Genomic DNA, 18,065 nt, shown 5'->3' with positions numbered 1-18,065 from the left:
GAGTAATTAGCCAAGTCATTGCATAACAGTGGTTTATTCTGTAGATAATCCATAACTAATATTGCTTAAGAGGGCTAATAATATTGACCTTAAAATGGTTTTAAACTGCTTTTATTCTAGCCGAAATAAAACAAGACTTTCTTCAGAAGAAAAAATATGATAGGAAATACTGCGAAAAATTCCTGAATCTGTTAAACATTATTTCACAGGAGGGCGAATAATTCTGACTTATAATCATAGTCAATAATCTGATCATAATAATATCTGACAAACTATAAAATACATCTTTATCCAGCAATGTTTCAATTAACTAAACTGAACTCAATTTAGGAAAACAAATGAAGATGCCAAAAAAAAAAATAAAACGTTCGAGGAATTTACTGACTATATGAATGTTTCATGCAATGATCTGTTAATAATTAAAGCAGTCTAAACATTGACCATATTTCTGTTGTATTAACAAAATCATTGCAAAACCTGCTCGCAGTCACTCAGAAGTTGCTCCGTTAATAGTGAAGCTCAAAGAAAAGCTGTTCAATTATTTATTTTAGCTACAGCAGATGCAGAGCGCATTCACAAACACCACCAGCTCATTTACAGGGAATCCTTCTGCTGGCATCACACTTTCCATAAATACCAAAAAAGTGGTAAATTTCTTGAGGAAGAAAGAGTTTAACCTCGACTGCCAACCTCAGGAGGTCAAACATTGTCCATTATGTCTATTGACATTTTATAGCGATTTTATTTTGCAAGAGGTTTGTGAAAATATATAAAAAATCATTATGGGGAATGCTTCAGTTCATGATAACCTTGCATTAAATTAATAAAAAAGGGAGAGTAAAGTCATTTATAATGTTAAAAATATTTACACTAAACAGTAAATGATTCTTTGAGTAAATCTGCATTTTAGAAGGAATTTGAAAGGATCATGTGACAAATTATCACAGCCACAGGAATAAATTACTTATTTCTGTATAAAAGTTATTTTAAGCTACAAATAGCACTTCCTAATATTGCTATCTTTTTTTTTAAAGGTGCAGTATGTAAGTTTGACACCCAGTGGTTGAACTTGGTATTGCACACCTGGTTCAAAACAAACACAAGCACAGGTTGCCAGATTAATGACACAACAGGAGTGTGTCTGACTGTCTTGATTGTACTGACTTGCAGCTGAACAACAGAAAACTGACAAGGATCACCTCAGATACACCTCATGTGCTTTATTCAGTGTTAAATGACAATAATGTGAGTTTGAATGCCATTTTATATGACATTTATTACCATACTACTGAAAGCAGCAGCAGATAAATCACCTCAGATCTGGAAAATAAAATAAACCGTTTGAAATGAAACTTCAGTGCAAGCCAACACATATCAGCGATTCAGCATCCACATTTAATATTGTTAAAGAGGTTTAATACATATTAGATTATAAACCTTACCATTTCGTTGTAGTAAGTGCACTATTCTGTGCTTCTGAATGGCTGTATTTACATTTCTGTCGTGTTTCGTCTGGTGCAAAAAATTGCTTGTTACTAGCTTTTGCTTTCGAAACAATTGCTTTCGTCTGGTGCCAAATTGCTTATCACTGCAAATCTCGTCACGTAGCATTTTGTTAGGCAACTGGAGTTACAACATAACTTGCTCATCTAATGTTTACGTTCATAATAGTTATATTATTTGCTAATTAATAACCTCATGTGGAACTCTGAATCTGCGCCTCATTTCTGAGTCCACCGGAGGTCACATTTTCGGTCATGGGTACATGTTTTGAGAGCCTTTCTGACTGAATGAATCAAATACGCTGTAGGGAACCCGGGGTGCTGAAATGTAATTGGCTAAAGTGCCATTGAGTGGGTTAAACCAGTAGTTCTCAAACTGGGGGTCGCAGAGTAATTTTAAGGGGTCGCGAGAGTGATTTAAAAATTTTGTAATTTTTAGTGATTATAATAAATATTTTTCAGTATTACAAGTGAAAGCTACTATTTTCAGATTTCTTAAAAGATATTACTGATAAATTCATAAAGTATTTAGGACACGTTCAGGCAGAATGCATCTTTGAACTTGAAACGCAGCTAAAAACTTGTCATGTCAACTTGCCGCAGTAAACAAAGCCAAGTGGTGCTCAAAGCCCGCAACGCTTGCCCCGCCTTCGCGCTCTTCTTATTGGCCGGCCTCTCTAAGCACTGAACACAAATGGATTGGCTAAAATAAGCTGTCAATCACTCAGTCAACACCTCCGGTCTTCAGATGACAGGAGCTACAAGCGCAAAAATGTTACGCGCTGAAGATGAGAAAAAAAACAACACTGACAGATTTAGATTTAGAAACACCTAAAGCTACAAATAATGGCACATATGATTACTGATCATGTGCTGAATGTTAATCCACCATCTACACTTTTCAAAGAGTGGATAAAAGACTTCCATTGGCTTCAAGTCTGCTCTGAAAATAACTAAAGCATTCACTATAAAGTCTGTGGGACGGAATTTTCAGGTAACTGTTTGCCACATCTACACATTAAGCATGAGAGGTTCTGTTTAATCCTTTATTTAATCGCCAGATGCTGTCAGCCGTGCAGCTATATGTAAACGTTAACACCAGGTACACCATCGCAAAAGGGCTAGCACTGACTAAGATTAAACTAATATTGCAGCTCATGAAAAGAGCGGTATTGCTATTAAAATGACCTATGCATTTAATAAGGTATATGTCAAAAGCATCTGTACAATATCAGACACCAGGCGTGAGAACACAGTACAGTTATCGTTAACAGATTCATTAATGAATTCATGTCAAACAGTGCATGCAGGGCCGGTGAGCGGTCCGTCCGTGTATCTTTTGGTCACTCAATTATGCTATAAAAATGTATTTTCTTGTGATAACGGGATTTCATAGAGACGTATTTTCCTCACACATGCATATATATATTTTTTGCTTGTTAGTTTTGATTATTGTTGATTTCAAATGCAATAAATTTGTTTATAAAACTTAATTGTTTGTATATCCTTTGGTAGTGGGGGGGTCGCGAGTTCTTGACGATCTTACATTGGGGGTCGCTGGTTTAAAAGTTTGAGAAGCACTATGTTAAACGACCAAAACAAAGACAGCTGTTCCGGCACATAACACACACTTTCAAAGCAGAATATCTGACTTCAGCATTGTTTTTCAGATAAACAAGAATGTTCACTTAGCATGTTTATGAAATATTTGCAAACATATTATGATATTTTTATGCTTCAGAAGAGTCAAAAATTCACAGCACCTTTAAGTAAAAGCAGCCTTGAGCTGAACTTATTTTAGAATATTATAAACTAATAAAATGAATAAATAAATATATTTTTAAAAAGCTAAAGCTACACCTTCTATAAAAAAATAATGATAAAGCTACGCCAAATTTACTAGGAAATATTTTTGTGTTCAGTCCGTTATTATTATTAATTAATATTATTATTTTACCATGAAAAAAACAATTCCCTTTAGCTTATATTTTGCTATTCCAACTTCATTCATTTTCTTTTCAGCTTAGTCCCTTTTATTATTCAGGAGTCGCCACAGCGGAAGGAACCGCCAACTTATCAAGCATATCTTTTACGTAGCGGATGCCCTTCCAGCCACAACCCAACACTGGGAAACACCCATACACTCATGCATTCACACACATACACTACGGCCAATTTAGTTTATTCAATTCACCTGTACCGCATGTCTGTGGATTGGGAGTACATGCAAACTCCATACAGCTATTCCAACATTTTACTTAAAATTTAGTATTATCATTAATATTATTATTATTATTATTATTATTATTTTTATTATTATTTCATCAGTTTCTTTAGTGTTCGTGAACATACAAATACAACCTCATACACACAATGCCAAAACAAAACAACTCAATAGAAGTCCATTGTTATTAACTATATTAACCATATAGAATACGGCTGCACAACATATATCGAAATTATGTAAATGTACACACTGCAATGGTTCACAATCACCAACGACCACAGATTCAGCTCAAAATCTTCTACACGGCTCTACTGAAAAAGAAAAAGTCACCTACATGACTCTACATGACCTCGGATGACTTGTGGGTGAGTAAATTAATCTTGGAACTGAACACAAAATGTAATGTGACCACATGTTGTACAACATTAATCGAAAGCACTTTCGATTTAATCCACAGAGTCTGCCTACACTGTAAAAAATGCTGGGTTCCACGCAATCCCTTCATGTCCTCTCAATGCATATCAATTAAGTTAACTTGATGGTTTTTACAATTTTAAGTTGATTAAACATGACAATTAAATGGTCCAAAAAAAACTCAAGAATTGTGTTGATTCAGCTTATTTTAAATAAGTTGTTTGAACAAAACCAAAATTTTTTTAGTCTACAACTGCGGATTTGGAGTGGAATTGGGCAATGATATGCTAGAAATCTCTCTCTCTCTACCTAAATCCCTCCCAAATTCCTACACAACAAGATCAGACGAAATTTAAAGTCCAATGACACTAGTTACATGGCACATAGTGGCTCCGCCCCGCCATTGCACGTCTAATAGCATGTGACTGAAATCCTCCTGAAATAAAACCCATCAAACAAAGGGAGACACAAAAACTGCTGAAGCCCATTCATTTAATTTCCCAGGAGTCTTCACACTATTATTACACAAACCTAAACCCAGATGCTGCTTTTCAGACAGTTGCTTATTCAACAGCACAATTAAAACTAGCGAGTATAGCAGGGTTTCAAGTCAAATTTAAGACTTTTTTTTAAAGACTATTATGAATTCAATTTCAGACTCATGCAAGGGTAAACAATTAGGATTTTTTTCTAATGGCCCAGTGAAAACATTTGTACTTGTCTTATTCCATCCAAAAAAAAATTCTAATTAGTCATTTCTTAGCCACATATTTTAAATAATATGTCAAACAAGCAAAGCCTAGTTCCGTATACAGCACATGCTAATGTTTTTAACATAACTTAAAAAATAACCTCTCTATAATAAACTAGATGTATGCACAGTGCCTGTCCAGGTCAGTGTACTCACCCTATATGGTCTATAAACACATGGAGAACTTTTATACAAATGTTATTGACAGGAATATAATTAAACTATAAAGGTTATAAAGCTATTCAATTAGCTATTTTAACAGTAGTTAAAATTTACTTTCAAAGTTTTATTGAGATGGATTGTTGATGATTGGATGGGTGTTTTGGCCCAATTGGGTAGCTTTACATGGACTATAGAAAAATAAGAGCCGTTTATTACGAGTTAAGACCTGCAAGACAATATTTTTCAGTGTATTTAAGACATTTTACGACCTAAAATGTAGGTTTTTGAAATATGACACATTTAAGACCCCACGGACACCCCGATGAACACTAATGCAGTGATTCTTGACCTTTTTAGCTATTTAGTGGAAAGGAATAAACTCCCAATAGATGCAACCATAATTTTCATATCATGAATATAGTGACTAAAACCAAGAGATTATAGTGGCACCTTCACAATCCATTTTTAAATCCCTTTTAACAATGTATTAATGTCATTAATAAATTAGTGACATTTTCATTTTATAGTCTTTGTTTCTAAATATCTATTCTGTTATTCCTTTTCATTTCTATGTTTGCTATTACTATTTCTCTACATGTGATTTGTTTCATTTAAATGTGCATCACAAATAAATGAACTTAACTATCAATTATCAATATTATCATGGTTTTGTGCAAATGTTTTTGAAAAAAGATGATTGGTTAACCAGCATTCTTCGAAATATTTCTGTGTTCAACAAAACAGAAACCCATAAAGGTTTAAAACCCTATGAGGAAGAGTAAACGGTGAGGTCAGTATTATTTTTGGGAGAACTATCCCTTTAAATAATCTAAAAGGGGTGATAATTAACACATTTAAAGCATTAATTGCTTTAATTGGTCTTTATTCAATGTTCCCTGCACCACAAATAGTAATTTGCCAGTTATGATTATGAAGAATTACGTGACTGTACCTTTAAGACTCTTACTTTATATGTAAATGAGCTCTGTTGTGATTGGTTAGTCTTCACATACCCCTGTCGGTCACGATGCCATTCCTTAGGCAATATGTTTGATTACAGTATGGCTGCTTTTTTGTAGGCATTGAGTTACTTACACATCCAGAGATAGTACATGATCTTGATGGTTTTCTGGTACTCCACAGGTATATCCACCGATATGTCATGATAGAAACACGGGCCCACTGGAAACTTCTCTGGAAGAGGCGGCCAGTTGTTTTTCCTCCCTTAAAAACAGGAAAGAAAAAGGAAAAATTACACTTAGAAGAAGAAAGTAATAGACGGTTTTGTTCAGTAAATCTCATTAAAATGTGAAATTAACTATATTAATGGGCTCTATGCACAGCTAGAGTTTTAAAGCCATTGATAAACTTCCGGTGAAATCTTAATGTGACTATTTTCAATTTCACATGGTTGTTTTTACAGCATTAATGTTGCAATGTAATTACAATATATTCAGTTAAATAGACTTAAGCATTCATTTAGTTTATCCAAGCGAGATGAAAGACCATTGTAACCAATAGCACCATCAGGATCAGCAGGCTAGAGCAGAAACTCCATTGAAAATACTGGGGTAAAATAAACAACAAAGACATGGTGGGGGGAAATGGAATTTATTGCAGTGATTCTTGTTCGATCTGAGACCCACTTCATATCGTATATCTAACAGGGAGCAAAGATGGCTGATTAAGAAATCAGATCTTAAACGTGACAATTTTGTAATGGAAAGACCCAATCCAGGATAAATCTTGCTTTATATACTATTGCTACAGTTTTTACTAATTTTGATATCACATTATTTATTTTCGGTTTCAAAGTAATTTCAACTTAATTGCATATACTCTTTCTGTATCTTCTTTGACAATTTTTTATCCATATTATTATGACTACGTTTCAATTTCCCAAATAACATAACCTTTGTTTTACTTATATTTAAATGACAATTTGTCAAACCACACTTTCAATTTAATAATTTCAGTTTTAATCAACTCCATAAGTTTTGGTAAATTATCCCCAGAACAAAAGATACTTGTATCATCCGCAAATAAAATAAACTTAAAATAAAATAAACAACTCTGATATCTTACACATATCATTGATGTAAATTATAAACAATATTGGACCTAAAACTGACCCTTGTGGTATGCCACAATTTACATTTAGATATGAAGATTTAGGCGACGCAGTGGCGCAGTAGGTAGTGCTGTCGCCTCACAGCAAGAAGGTAACTGGTTCGAGCCTCGGCTGGGTCAGTTGGAGTGTCTGTGTGGAGTTTGCATGTTCTCCCAGCGTTCGCGTGGGTTTCCTCTGGGTGCTCCAGCTTCCCCCACAAGTCCAAAGACATGCGGTACAGGTGAATTGGGTAAGCTAAATTGTCCTTAGTGTATGAGTGTGAATGAGTGTGTGTGGATGTTTCCCAGAGATGGGTTGCAGCTGGAAGGGCATCTGCTGCATGAGAACGTGCTGGATGAGTTGGCGGTTCATTCCGCTGTGGCGACCCCGGATTAATAAAGGGACTAAGCCGAAAAGAAAATGAATTAATGAATGAATGAATGATGAAGATTTATGGTTGCCAATTTCCACGAACTGTTGTCTATTTTTTAAATAACTGCTTATCAAATCCAAGGCTACTCCTCTAATACTGTACCTTTCTAATTTATTTACTAATATATTATGATTTATTGTATCAAATGCCTTCTTCGAATCTATAAAAATTCCAACTACCTTCTCCGTTTTATCTATCTTATTAGTAATTTCCTTAATAATGTCTGTTAATGCCAGAATATCTATTTTTCCTATTGCTCATCAGCTATTGAGCTAAAAAGTTATGCCTTACTATGAAATTATTAAGCCTTTCAACAAAGAGTTATTCCGAAATGTTTGAAAACTGAGATAGTATAAAAACTGGCCTATAATTTGTAAAGTGTTGTTAATGTCCAGATTTATAAAGTGGAATTATCTTTGCAATTTTCATTTTATTTGGAAATTTACCAGATCTGAAAGCATCTCATTTTCATTTGACAATTGCATCATATTCCAGTGATAACAAGCCTCTGCAAGCTGTCATGCCTGGGGTTGCCAGTGTTTTACCTGATCTTGCCATTCTGGCAACTCTGTGCACTCATCTGGATTTGGGGAAACAGTTCAAAATTGTGATATTTTGCTCAAATGAAAGTGGTCCAGCAGCGTTTTAAAATCAATGTTTACCCCCAACTCACCATTTACTACATTAAAGATAAAGTTTGGCCAAAAATGAATATTTCCTCAGCATTTATTCACATTCAATTGGTTTTAAACTTCTGCGAGTTTCTGTTGAACACAAAGGAAGATATCCTGAGGAATGGTGGTGCTAGCCTAAGGGGGAGTGCTTCTACAGGTGGTTTGTCAAGCTCACTCACCTATGTGACGAGCACTTGCATATTGTTTGTTCTTGTATGATATTAAGCAGGATTAAATGCTATACAAACAGAAGTAACTTTAGTAGGTGACTTTACATGTCAGTAACTTCACGTCTTAGTAGGCGGTTTCTGACCATAATAAACTCGTGGCGTGACGCGAGGCTAATATCTCACCTCCTGACGCGTTGAGCGACTGCATCTCTCTCTCCCTGCGGTCCAGCTCAGCGGCTTTTCTCTCCAGCTCCTCCTGTCTCCTCAATAACTCGGCTTGAGCTCGCGATTGATCCTACACAGACACACACAAGGTGGTTATGAACAAATAACATGACTTGAGGACAGTCAACAACACAATACACACACAAATGGTTCCAGGGGCATTTTCTCAGACTGTTTACAGCTGTCAGAACCAGTCACAAACACATCAGAAACTCGCTGTCTGTCTGACAAGGCAAACTCTTCTCGTTTATTCGTAGTATATCTTATATGGCTTGAAGTTACACAGTGTACATTTGAATATGCTGATCCATATCATAAGTGAACATCTGATCTTGTGTAAAGCTACTCTATCACACAGACGTTTGCGGTCAGTAGTTTTATGCTAACGGAGGTGATCAAAAGTGCAGTGCAATATTCTGCAATATTTTTACGATTTAAAAGAACTTCAATATATTTAAACAAATTTTATGAGAAGTTTTTATTTTTTATTTAATTTAATTTTTTAAAGATTTATTTTTGGCTTTTTTGCCTTTATTAGATAGGATATTAATGAGACAGGAAGCAAAGTTGGAGAGAAAGAGGGGGGCAGGGTTGGGAAATGTCCTCGAGCCAGGATTTGAACTCGGGACACCCTGAAGTGCTACTGCACCATGTGTCGGCACACTAACCACTAGGCTATTGCGCCAACTAGAAGTTGAATTTTAATCATGAACCATACTATAGTAAATTGTATTATTCTGTACATATTATAGTATTTACAACTATTCGTTAATGAACTTCATATTAACATATACGTGTCAATATGAAATTTGTCATTTTTACTTTCATTTGTTTAAGTTCCATTCGTGTGGTTTTGGTTTCAGCGTCTGTTCAAACAAATATTTTATCTTTATTACTAAAAGGCTTGCACAAGATTAGATTAGATTTTTGAGTTGCCACGGCAAAAAAAAACAGATCAAGTTAACAACATTTTATAAATATCACTTTTCTATAATTATAAAATTATTTTAACAATAAAAATTCATTAACATCGATAATTAATACATAAGATAAAATACTTAAATAATAATATTAATTCATTCATTTTCTTTTCGGCTTAGTCCCTTTATTAATCAGGGGTCGCCACAGCGGAATGAACCACCAACTTATCCAGCATATGTTTTACACAGTGGATGCCCTTACAGCCGCAACCCATCTCTGGGAAACATCCGTACACTCTCATTCACACTCATACACTACGGACAATTTAGCCTACCCAATTCACCTGTACCGCATGTCTTTGGACTGTGGGGGAAACCGGAGCACCCGGAGGAAACCCACGAGAACGCAGGGAGAACATGCAAACTCCACACAGAAACGCCAACTGACCCAGCCGAGGCTTGAACCAGCGACCTTCTTGCTGTGAGGCGATAGCACTACCTACTGCGCCACCGCGTCTCCTAAATAATAATATATAAGATAAAGAACTAATACAGTTTTTAAAGGCTCAAGAGACCCTGGAGTACTTTTTTTTTTGAGATGTTAACAGATTTGAGTGTGTTGAGCATCAGCTAAGACAACGATAGCACCTGTCAGCTTTAATTGTGGAAAAAAATTTATAATTTTGTGCTTTTGTTTGAAGAATTATTGGTCATAGTTATCCCTATGATCATGCATAGACGGATCATAAAGATGTGTGTACAGGCGTACCCGTTTCAGACAAAACCTTTTCAAAGTGTTTTATATTCAACTCAAATCAAAAGCTGTGCCTCAAAAAATTGTGTGTGCTCCAACAGGCGAAATCATGTCGCGCGCACCCAAAGCGAACCTCCGCAAACACATTGATGATGTCACAGTCGCCGTGCGCACTGAGTTCAACAACAAAAAGCTGATTGGCTATTGCATGTTGGCTATTTGTAGTTATAATACCGCAAACTACATTTGGACTAGTGAAATAAAAAACTACAACACCACGAAAACCAAGCAACAACAACAAAGAATTTAAATGAGCTTTAGATGTGGCGTTACATGGACATCGGAAAAATAAGACCTGTACAAAAATATTTAAGACCCAGAACAGTGAATTTAAGATTTTTTTAAGGCCTAAAATTGTGATTTTTAAACTTGAGACTTTTTAAGACCCCGCAGAAATCCTGTGTATGTGTTTGTTTCCACGATCCACGGGGTATGTTGCATGTTTTTCCCCGTGATTCTGTCAAGGCCGATTCAGCAAAGCTTTTGAATTGCAGCAAGCAGTTTTGTTGAAAGAGCTGTAAAAGAATTGGAGAATGTCAGACTTTGTCTTTTATCAGTTGAGTTCGTTACCATTCAGACACATCGCCTATATCCATGCTGCTGTGCTCGCCTACAGCATGTTTAAAATCCTCCAGATTACCGGCAGGGTTAATGGTTGAAATAGACAGGGCAAGAGACAGCATTGCTCTTGTCCTCCTCATTTATAACAAATTGTGGTTATGTGTATATGAAATAACGAATAAGAAATGTAGCAGGACATTAAATTACTGTTTATTTCTTTGCATTTTAACTTCATAAACTATAAAATCATGCACAGTTTGTGTCTCATTTTGTGAGTCGACGGACCCTTTTCACAAGCCTGTTATGATGTGTTTAATGCTCATCATAATCTTAAATCCTTGAAAGTTTTTAATTTTTCGATTTTTTTTAAACGTATGAACACTTATATGCATTCATGAATGTATTAAATCATAATATCGAGGTCTTTCTAAAGCAGCGTCTATGGGGCTGAGAGTAAATTTGACATTATTCTCTCTCTGGCTGCGGTTATCAGTCTCACACTATTTTTTTCCTGGTCCACTGACAACCGTTGTTCGCTCTCCTCTTCTTCTCCTGCTCTGCTGGCCATGCCCACTCCTCCTTGTGCTTGCAGCGCTCCATGCCCATCCCGGAGCATTTTTTGAAAAAATTCTGAGGTAGACCTGAACTGAACTGAAAGAGGGGGGTTTCATGACCCTTAAGGTTTACTTTTGATCAAAATTGCACAATTCTGGAAATATTATCATTTAAAAACATTTCCAATAAAGTCTCTCCAGATAAAAATCCTTGTCTGATCGCATTAAAAATTGGGTATTGCACAATTCAATGTTTAACAGTTCAGTTTCTGTTGCAATATTGACATTTTGGGGGTTCTTCTCTTATTCCGGGTTTCCCCCACAGTACAAAAGCACATGTGCTTGAAGCGAATTGAATAAACTAAATTCAGGCTTCATACACATTTTTACTTCTAAAAATCCATGACTTTTCCATGATTTTTCCAGGACTTTCAAATGAATTTTCATGACCTAATGTTTCATGCAATGTCTACATATGTGTGGTAAAAAAACAATGCACGTTAATATTTATGACAGTATCACTTAAAACACGCAACAATCTGTTTAGTTTCAGCTTATATTTATATCTATGTAAAATTGATTTAGATAATGCTTACACCGCACTAATAATGTCAGCGTATGTGATTGGCCAAGGACAGAAAAGTAGTAAAGACAACCAACCTATATTCAAGAATAGATATCTTTTTTCCATGACTTTTCCAAAACATTGGGGGTTTTTCTGCTTTTCCAAAACTTTTCATGGTCTGGAAAATGCCATGTCAAAATTCCATGACTTTTGCAGGTTTTCCATGACTGTATGAACCCTGTAAATTGGTTTTAGTGTATGAGTGTGTTTGTGAATGTGTGTATGGGTGTTTCCTAGTACTAAGTTGTGGCTGGAAGGGCATTCGCTGCATAAAACATATGCTGGAACAGATGGCGGTTCATTCCGCTGTGGCAGCTGAAGGAAAATAAATGACTGAATAATAATAATATTGTAATCTTTTTCCATTATTGTGTTGGATGTAATATTATCTGTAGATATTTAATTGAGTCATCTTTACAATCTTTAAATTAACTCCAAACGCACCTGAAGACTGTCGAGTTTTGCTGAAACGCAAAGGTGCAGTGCACAATAGGGTGTGTTTTTTTATAATAGCCATGTTAATAAAGGCTTTTTTACTTTTCACTTACTTTTTGAATGCTTAGATGTTGTTATTAAAGCAGTTTAATATTTATTCATTAGATTATAAACCTTACCATTTCATAGGGAGTGCTATTTCTAAATGGCTCGGGTATTTAAAAGTTTCTGTCATGTCGTGTTTGGTGCAGACAGACAAAGTGCTTGTCATGTCGCATATTGTTAGGACACAAATGTCATACACTCATTTCCGCCGTGTCCCAGTTATGACGGATTACAATTTTAAGAGTCACTCCTATCTGAGCCAATCTGACGCCTACCATCCTTGTTTCTGGGTCATTTTAAGGGCTCAGAAATCCCCAGCTTTCCCTGAAGGCAGCGTCATGTGACACGCGCTGCTTAATCAAGCCAGTGGGCAACAAGTTCGTTAACAGGCCTTCTGTTGTCACCCCGAGGCCAAACTCTTCTTCGTGCTGAACTACACGCTAGGCATAAGATTCTGACGGTATATAATAACATTAGATAAGCACTGTCACGGTGTTACTGCTCTAAAATATGTTCTTTTTAAATGTCTGGGTTAAAAACGATAACTTTTTTCCACATTAACACAATATATTTCATTTTAAGAAATATTTTGGAGAAGTAAACATGTCAAGGTAAATAATTAAAATAAATTACTGACTTCTGCTGTCTTCATTCGTTTAAAAAAACACTATTTCATAATATTTGATAACTTAAAATTTGACCTTCGAACTTTTAAAAAACATTTAACAAAGAGTTTTCATTTAAAATATCATCTAATGGTACTTAGAGGTCCAGCGAAGTGCTTTGAAATGTGCATTATTTATTCGATGTTTGACAATCTTTACTGAAAAATTAAAAGAGGGCGGGACCTATAGTAGCTCCTCCTCTTTTTAATAATTAGCTAATATCATTTCGCTTTTATCACAGCTCTGCCAGTGAGAGTGGTTTAGCTTGAGTGCATCAAATGAGAAGCATCTTAAAGAGGGCAGGGCATGTCAAATACTTCAGAGCATTTGATTGGTCAGAAGATTTGATGAGAAACTGAAGTATGACATCAAAAATATTGTCGATCCATTTAGGCATAAGTGACAAACTGCAAGCTTTACATGTTTATATCCGTTTTATATTTTCTAAATGTGAATTTTGACACTGTTTTGGAGCACCCTAGCTTTTATACTAACAAAAAAAACTTTTAAAGTCACAGACTGAAAATTACATTTAAAAAAATATTTTATTTTGGTTCATAAGCGGTTTGTTTTTTTCAGATGTTTTGCTGAATTGTGGGCTGACCGGTAGCTTTTAATGTGGATGCTCCTTTTCTGCTGGAGATACTGCTAAAAAAACGAAAGAAAATAGTCATAAAAAAACATGAAAATAAAAAACTATATACCATAGGAACGGTATAACAGATAATTTTAGCTGTTTTAAAACTGTGACTTTTCCAAACCGAGGTAAACCTTGAAAGCACTTATCTTTTTATTATTATTACTATTATTTGTATTATTATTATTATTATTACTATTATTATTATTATTATTATTATTATGCAAAGAGGTGCACAAATTACATGGAATCACATTAGGGCTACACAATATTAGAAAAATAGGACATATTTTGTGTTTCTGCGATATACATTTTGCGATATCAACTTCACCAGATAAATTGAATAGCCCTATTTGAAAACAATTGTATTAATTTTCAATCGATTGGCATGATTTTGTAGGGGAATAAATCATGCCTAAAATGTAATATGCAAATATAAGAGTAAAATAAAAATAGCACTTAATGGTTTTCAGGGTATAGTCAAATCGTATTCAGGTACAGAAATAAAAAAAAAGAAAAAGACATTACTGTTTAAACTGCTCAATACAATTATTTTTTTTTTAAATATGGAAATATTTATAAATGCGCTTTAAAATATGTGCAAATGACAAACTTTTATTCCATTATGGTTAAACTCTGCAGTAACTCCACAAATGTTGTGTATTTTGAACTGTGGCTGTATAATTCCAATATAATATTAAAGCTGCAAGCAACGATGAAAGGGACCTTACACCCGTCTCACTGCTGCCCAGTGGTCTAAGGATAACAGAGAACAGTAAACAATAATAATTTAAGCTGTTATATAATTAAAAATTCTGAGAAAAATCACTGATTTATGCTAAATATCCTTCTGTCAGCAGGTGGCGCTATGACTGTGATTCAATATTGGCATGTCTTCAGGAAAGGAATCTCATTGAACCTGTGAATTTACAGTTATAAGTACTTCCTCCTTCATGGCGAAGCTCTGAACTTTGTCAGTCCGCCACTGACACGTCCTTCGGCAAAAACTCTAGATCTTCACAATTTAGCGTTACAAAGGCCTTTGGACTAAACGGAACATGGATTCGATGCGATAAAATTTGAGTTTGTTACACTGTAAAACATGTCATTTCCTGTTGCCAGCAGGTGGTGCTATAACTGTAACTGGATATTGGCAAGTAAACATGTTCAGGTCAGGACTCTCTCAAACATGTGAATTTTGAGGCAGATCAGACAATGCATGCCTCAGTTATAACAACTTCCTTTTTTGTGGCGAATCGTCAATATTTGAGAGGCCGCCAAGGACACGCCCTTTAACGAAAACTCTAGGTCTTCGGAATTTAACATCACCAAGGCCTTTAGATGACTATATCCAATTTTGGTGTTGATCTGATAAAATCCCTAGGAAGAGTTTGTTAAAATACAACGCCTGGAAATGGCAAAAAAACTGCACTTTTTTGGCAGAGGAAGTTAAAAATATCCGACTTCCTGTTGGGTTTGAGATTTCGCTTCAAGAGACTTTTTTGTAGATTTTGGCATGTTTGATGTGTGTGCCAATTTTCGTACGTGTGCGTGAAATGTAGCTTGGGGGCCAGTCCGTCTAATGTGCATAGGTGGCGCTGTGGAGTCATTTTGCCACACCCACTTCCAAAACCTATAACAAACGTAAATTTTTACCACTTTTTGGGGCCTGTGCAAAGTTTCGAGAGTTTTCGAGCATGTTTAGACCCTCAAAAATGCGATTCATTCCAGAGAAGAAGAAGAATACTTCTGAAACCCATAACAAATGTAAATTTCGCCACTTTTTGTGGCCTGTGCAAAGTTTTGTGAGTTTTCGAGCATGTTTAGACCCTCAAAAATGCGATTCATTCTGGAAAATAATAATAATAATAATAAACAGAGAAATTCCAATAGGGTCTACGCATCGTTCAGGTGCTTGGTTCGTAATTAAATATAATCCTAAACTATAAAATACCAACTCAACATTGCAGATCCTGCGATGTGACTATTGAGGATGTGCACATTGTGATATAGATGCTAAAACAACATATTGTGCAGCCCTAAATCACATACAAATGGGAGAGAGAAAAACAAATAATAGAGATGAAAACAAAAAAACATTTAAAGAGCCCCTATTATGGGTTTTTGAAAATGACCTTCCATGTAGTGTGTAACAGCTCAAAGTGAAGTGAAATATCCAGCTAAGGCTTAAATCTGAAACTGGACAGTATTTAAAACTATTGATTCATTTATAAAAGAGTCGACTCATAGTGCTTCAAATGAATCGTCTTGATAACGAGTCTTCATTTCGGCGTGACGTCGATACAAAACCTAAGCCTCGCCCAAAAGTTGAAATGGGGGAAGAAACTGATCCATGATGCACTGATCCATGTTCAGACAGTCTTCACTGATCCTTCCTTTAACAAACTGATGAAGTCTTCTTTGAAAGCATATAGTTTTCAGAAGCACTCAGAACTGCTCAAGGCTGGGCTATAATGCTGAGGTTTCCTCTTTAATTAGACTCAATAATATCCATCTGCACAGCGTGACTTCATTCGACCGGTGTCTGTCTGTGTGTGTGTGTGTGTGTGTGTGTGTGTGTGAGTGTGTGTGTGAGACTTTTTTTTCTGTTAGTGGGCGGGGCCGCAGGTTTCAAATCTCCCGGGTTTGCGCGCCCAACTACTTGTGTTTCGTCATCGCGAAACACCTAATGACTCGTTATCAAGACGACTCGTTTGAAGCACTATGAGTCGACTCTTTTATAGATGAATCAATAGTTTTAAACACTGTACACTTACAGATTTAAGCCTTAGCTGGATATTTCACTTCACTTAGAGCTGTGTTACACACTACATGGAAGAGCATTTTCAAAAACCCATAATATGGGCTCTTTAAATAATGACTCTTACACCGCTTATCATCCCATGCCTACTACACAGTAAATACGACAGCCCGACAGACATTGTGGCTGATGACAGAAGGTTGTGTTTTTAGCACAAATCACCTTGTTGTGTCCTGACTCCAAGCGTCTGACATTTGCGCACCGAGCTGGAGCGTGTGAGTCATCTGAAGTGTGTCGTGTGTGTGTGTCCATATGTCTACAGCAAGGCGTCCCTTTCCCTCAGGCGTGCTGAATTATACAGTATAACTGCAGACCAGCTCTGAGCTCTTGCCTGACGGAGGCTTCTGTTGACCTACTGTTGTTTTTTGGGGGGAGATTTTCTATGCTTAATACTAAGCCATCCCCCATCAGTGTTGGGTGTAATCAGCTACAACATAACTAGTGACTAATACAATTACTTTTCTGCTGAAAAGGTAAAGCATGAGATAACTTTTCATTTTAGGCTAATTTAATAACAGTTATTTATGATCTACTTGTGTAAATACTGTACATATATTTAGCCGTTCCGTATAAATCAATTTAGAGAAGCAAATTAACTGTATTTTCTGGTTATACAAATACATTGTGATGAATAATTCTATTTTCTCAACCAGGGGCGTTGCTAGACAAAGCTGTACTGCTCCCTTCTTATTTCAATATGATTTGTTTGAATCAATTCAAGGCTTAAAGGGGATCTATTATGCCCCTTTTTACAAGATGTAAAATAAGTCTCTAGAGTGTGTGCATGTAAAGTTTCAGCTCAAAATACAACACAAATAATGTTTATAACTCTTTGAAACAGCTCCTTTTATGTTTTAATCCTAATTGTGTTTTTTTGGTGACTGTCACTTTAAATTCAAATGAGATTGTGCTCTTTTCAAAATAGGGCGGGGCTACAAATGCCTGTGTGTCAGCATAATGGTAGATAAAAAAAGGCTAACTAATGCTAATGAGGGAGAGGTGGTCACCAGTGGGCGGGGCTTTCCCCCTCTGATGACACGTACAAATGGAGAATGTCAATCAAAGTGTTACTGCAGACTGTTTTCATCAAGTGTGATTATAAAAAATAAAATTAATACAATTTTACCATTAGAAGCTGGTTATATTCACACACTGCTGCAACACAACTGTGTTTAAACCCTTTATAAAAGTGATTTTTGCATAATAGCTCCCTATAGGTTGTTTTCGATCACGTGGTTCAGGTGATGCGCGAAATTCAGA

At 35.8% G+C, this 18,065-nt stretch overlaps 1 protein-coding gene across 1 annotated transcript in view; it reads right to left on the bottom strand.

Moving 5' to 3' along the window:
- The window catches only part of scamp1 (secretory carrier membrane protein 1), a 57,034-nt gene that overhangs the window by 4,822 nt on the left and 34,147 nt on the right, over window positions 1-18,065 (bottom strand). Inside the window, exons 4-5 of the mRNA XM_056446839.1 lie at window positions 8,627-8,738; window positions 6,152-6,280 (exon numbers count right to left, since the gene is read on the bottom strand). Coding sequence (XP_056302814.1) covers window positions 6,152-6,280; window positions 8,627-8,738 — 241 coding nt within the window. The remainder of the gene's footprint in view (window positions 1-6,151; window positions 6,281-8,626; window positions 8,739-18,065) is intronic.

This window comes from Danio aesculapii, chromosome 21, assembly GCF_903798145.1.
Source record: "Danio aesculapii chromosome 21, fDanAes4.1, whole genome shotgun sequence".
NCBI lineage: Eukaryota > Metazoa > Chordata > Actinopteri > Cypriniformes > Danionidae > Danio > Danio aesculapii.
Note: the sequence above shows the minus strand (reverse complement) of the source record. Positions and strands in the feature narration are given on the sequence as shown.